A 4,497-nucleotide genomic window follows, 5' to 3' on the forward strand; every position below is an offset into this window, starting at 1 on the left:
ATATATATATATACACACACATTGTAAACTTTTGGGCAATAAATATTGAAATGCACATAATAATAACCCTAATGGAAATAAATCATTGAAATTGCTGAAAATCAATTGCTTGAAATCTCTATCAATTGACTCATTTCATTATGAATTATACTGAAATGGATTTATTAATCAAGATTTCATCGATTTATTTCCATCAGGAAATATTAATGTTTAAAAATAATGTTTAATCTATTATCTATTTAATCTAAATTCTTATAAAAATGAGTATATTAAAAAATAATTATCTAAGTAAAATATTATCTAAGTAAAATAAAGAATTAATAAAACTGTAGGTAAATTTAATATAGAGAAAAGCTTGCTCTATATACAAACTAGTTAGTAGAGAATTTCAAGTTTGAATATTCATTTTACATTTAGTATTAAATTAATTATCAGTTAATATAATTTTAAGTTCTAATGACTTTAGAATTATAAAAAAAAGTAACGAATCGTTACTTTTCAAGTAACGATAACGATAACGCGTTATTTTTTTAAGGCGCACAACTCTGATAAAAACATTAATTCACTCATCAATCCGATGCGCAACAGCGGAGTTACGTCGACGATAATTCTATAACAAAATGAATATAAAATCCTTAATAGAACAGAGCAGAAAAAATCAATCAATATTAAAAAAAAAAATATTTACTAAATGCAAAGATCTCTTGAATAATCATATAATAATCGTATATTTTAAAAACCAGTTAAATATTTATAAAAATAATTATACATTTTCTAAAAAAAGATCCTAAATACATATTTATAAAATTTCAATATTTAAATTTCATAATTTAAACATAATCCTTTTTCTAATTACCATTTTTAAATCATTGTAAAATAAAACAATAAAAGAATAAACAGAAGAAAAATACTGATATCACATTAGCAAAAAATTGTATTTACAAGATGGCTCTGTGCCCGATATCTCTCCCAAATCTCCTCTTCTCAAAGTAGGTAACATCCTCTCACAGGACACTCGCGTAAAACACTCATACACTATCGCGCGCGGATTAATTATAATAATTAATTATAATTAGAATACCATCGAATGGGTTTTGTGAAATGTCCATTAATCCAACAACTTGAATGATACTCCTGAAAGAAATGCGCGACGCGACGAACGACTGCGGATCATAAATTTTCATTTAAATCGGCGACGAGGATAAGTTAGCTTCCCCGTCGTTAAATTTTCACACGAAGAGAACAATTTTACTCAAATATCTAGAAATTTACTTAGATGTATTATTCAGATAGATTCAAAAATTTTTAGATACTCAAGGAAAACCGTTCTTTTCGTGTGTATCCTTTAGGTATTGAGCCTTCTCATTACGTCAAAGTCGTACCCGAGGGAAGATATCATTTGAAAAATGTAACATATAACTATTATCTATTATTATGTAATTATCGGTTTATTTTTAGAAACGAATATCAAACATACGTTTGCAATTCGTCACTGTTGCGAAATAAATTCAGAGCAGATAAAAGAGCTAAATCTTTTTTTTTTTATAATCTTAGACGATGTCTAAGATGTGATTAGAGTTAATGGACTGGACTAGAGATTAATAAAAAAGAGATCAAATGTTTCTTTTATTATCGACAAATAGTTTCAAAGTTACGTGCTTAATTTTTTATACGGATCATATAACGAAAGGTGCACGAAAAAATTAATTAAATTAATAATTACATAAACTATATTAATTGTGAAAGCAGAAAATGCGATATTTGCATGAAAGTATTGAAGCATATTATAACATTGCTTTTTTATGACTCGTGTGGACAGATATTTCGATAGGTTCAAACCATGTCGCGTGCCGCTCTTTTTCACGTTTCACGGACTACCTACGAGCTTCGCTAACATCTCGGTAATGGAATGACGGCGCGTAAACTAATGCGAGGTTTATAATAGAAGTCGTAAGGTCTTAAGTCGTAAAAAATTGACCAATCATAGTTGATTATTTTTCTCTATATTCAACTGTGATTAGTCAATTTTTACGACTTAAGATCGTTACGACTTTTATTGTAAATCCCACATAAAGATACCGTTCTAGATACCAAAGTTGCGTATAGGTCCCTTCATTTTGGACCTACTAATCATACCCTATACCAATAATATTAAGCGCTTATTAGATTACAGGCAACTAAATCGAAATGGCGATCGAAATAGCCAATAGGAAGTCTGTCGGCATTTCAGTTCAAGTAAAAGGAATGCGCTACTTTGATATCTAGAACTTTAGCGCAAACATGACGCGCTCGCTCGCCCTTCCATGTCAAAACAAATTCCAAGGCGCCAATCGTCCAATTCAAATATTCATATTCAAATATTAACGCATAATTACATTAACATTAAATATTCTTTCCACTTTTAGACTATGTTCGCTTTGACGCTTACAACTTTTTAAGCGTCATCTTTGTGTAATTATAAATATTAAAGAAGAACGATTGATGATCACAAGTACTGTAAGGGTAGACTGGGAACACAGGGTATTTTATACGTTATGCAAGAGTCTGTGTTCTCCACTTACATCTATACAAACTTGCATAGTCGCCTAAACGTATGCATAAGAAAAATTATCCAATCACATTTTACGTGAGTCTTTATAGGAGAAATGTGATTGGATAATTTTCTTTGCGCATTACGTTTATACAGCTATGCAAGTTTGTGTGGCTATATTCTAAACGCCTGAGCGAATAAATGTTGCAATCTTAGGCTGGATTTTCACCTGACGCTACAACGCTCATTTTCAGCGTTCAAATCGAGTGATCAAAATTGACAAATATCAAGCATCAATTTTGATCACGTGACCTATTTTGACGTTGAAAACGAGTATCAAGTAAAAATCCAGTTTTAAAGTGCAATCACGATAGAAGAGAAATAAGGAATAAAGATTTCAACCTATTAAATATCGAGTACGGAATGTACGGTTTCTGATAGGTTGGAATTGTTATTTCTTATTTCGTCTATTGTGTCGCACCATTCTAAGTTGAATGATATTCCGATTCCCATCCGAATATCATTCCATCCTTGTTATTTATCGAACGTTGAAAAAATAAAGAATGATAAGACACTCGAAGAATATCCGGACAGGATATTCTGAATACTCCTCCGATTGGCCTAGTTCTTTGCTTCCATGTGACAAGTGCGGCAAGTGCGAGAACTGAAAAGGAAGGAGATCTTCTAATTTAAGACTTTTCACTTTTACAGTCTAGAGAAAACAATTTAATGTAGGGGAAAACTTTGTCGGGTACATCTTGGAATAGACAAGATTGACCGCGTGTGATGAAAAAAAATATATGTATATATAAGGATTTTAAAGCATTGTATAAGTTTTGCCACTCTGATTTTCGGACAAGCTCGGTGAGCATTTGTTTCACAAATCAATTAGACTTGATAACTTGGATCAGAACGAAGCCGGTTCGTTGAACTGACACGTTGCTGTACGTCACGTGTTGTGTTACACACGCGCATTTTGCGAGTGGAACTGTATGTATATGAGGGAGATAGGATAATTGTTGTCTGATTTCATAGAACGCAAAAAAAAAGAACGGAGTAGTTAATTGCTTCATTCGTGCATGCGGATGAAACTCGAGTAATTATACAAACATTACGTCCTATCATGATTCGATCGAGTCTCGTATTAATTTTTGTCATCGCTATTTCGCACGTTATTGTTGGTGATGACTGCAGAGGATGTGTGCCTTTGGATTCGTATTCGTTCGATAAGGTACGAAAAGCTTTTAATTTTATCTAGAATTCCAATGTGAAATAGTATGTAACCAAAATTCTCAGAATTCTCAATTTATAACAAACAAAATATATATTAATACATCTGTGAAATTTCCTCTTTTATACAAATGTGTGTATACGTGTGCACGCGTGCATATACTGTATTTATGTGTATGTACGTGCGTGTGTATATGTGAGATTTAATTATGAAAATTTTTTTATCTAAACTGGATAAAGAAAAGCTTAATGAGCTGAGTTGGATGATAATGCTCATTTAAAAATAAAATAAAATAAACATCGCAAACATTTCGATTTATAACACACAAGACTTCATCTATAGTACAACGGTATAAATCTTTTATGACTGTTGTATAGGTCAAAACATTGCGATATTTATATTTTGTTTTCTAGTATTAAAACGAGCATTGTCATCCAGCTTAATTTGCCTTTCTTTTATTTGCCTTTCTTTTATTTGCCTTTCTTTATCCAATTTTTATTTATATAATCTTTTGAGTCTTGTTTAATTTTTTTCTAATTTTATTTGTTCTCATTACCTAACTTGAACGAATTAATGATTAAAATTAACGATAAAAATTGTTGAAAACTTTATTTTATATAATTAAATAACTTTGCAACATATATATAATTTGGCATCTTGTGTGTGTATATGTGTGTATATGTGTGTGTGTGTGTGTGTGTGTGTGTGTGTGTGTGTGTGTGTGTGTGTGTGTGTA

General features: G+C 31.0%; 1 protein-coding gene across 1 annotated transcript in view; it reads left to right on the forward strand.

Moving 5' to 3' along the window:
- Window positions 1-3,653: 3,653 nt before the first annotated feature.
- The window catches only part of LOC105625007 (endoplasmic reticulum resident protein 29), a 6,563-nt gene continuing 5,719 nt past the window's right edge, over window positions 3,654-4,497 (forward strand). The window contains exon 1 of the mRNA XM_012206348.1: window positions 3,654-3,761. Coding sequence (XP_012061738.1) covers window positions 3,654-3,761 — 108 coding nt within the window. The remainder of the gene's footprint in view (window positions 3,762-4,497) is intronic.

This window comes from Atta cephalotes (assembly GCF_000143395.1).
Source record: "Atta cephalotes unplaced genomic scaffold scaffold00104, whole genome shotgun sequence".
NCBI classification, from domain to species: domain Eukaryota; kingdom Metazoa; phylum Arthropoda; class Insecta; order Hymenoptera; family Formicidae; genus Atta; species Atta cephalotes.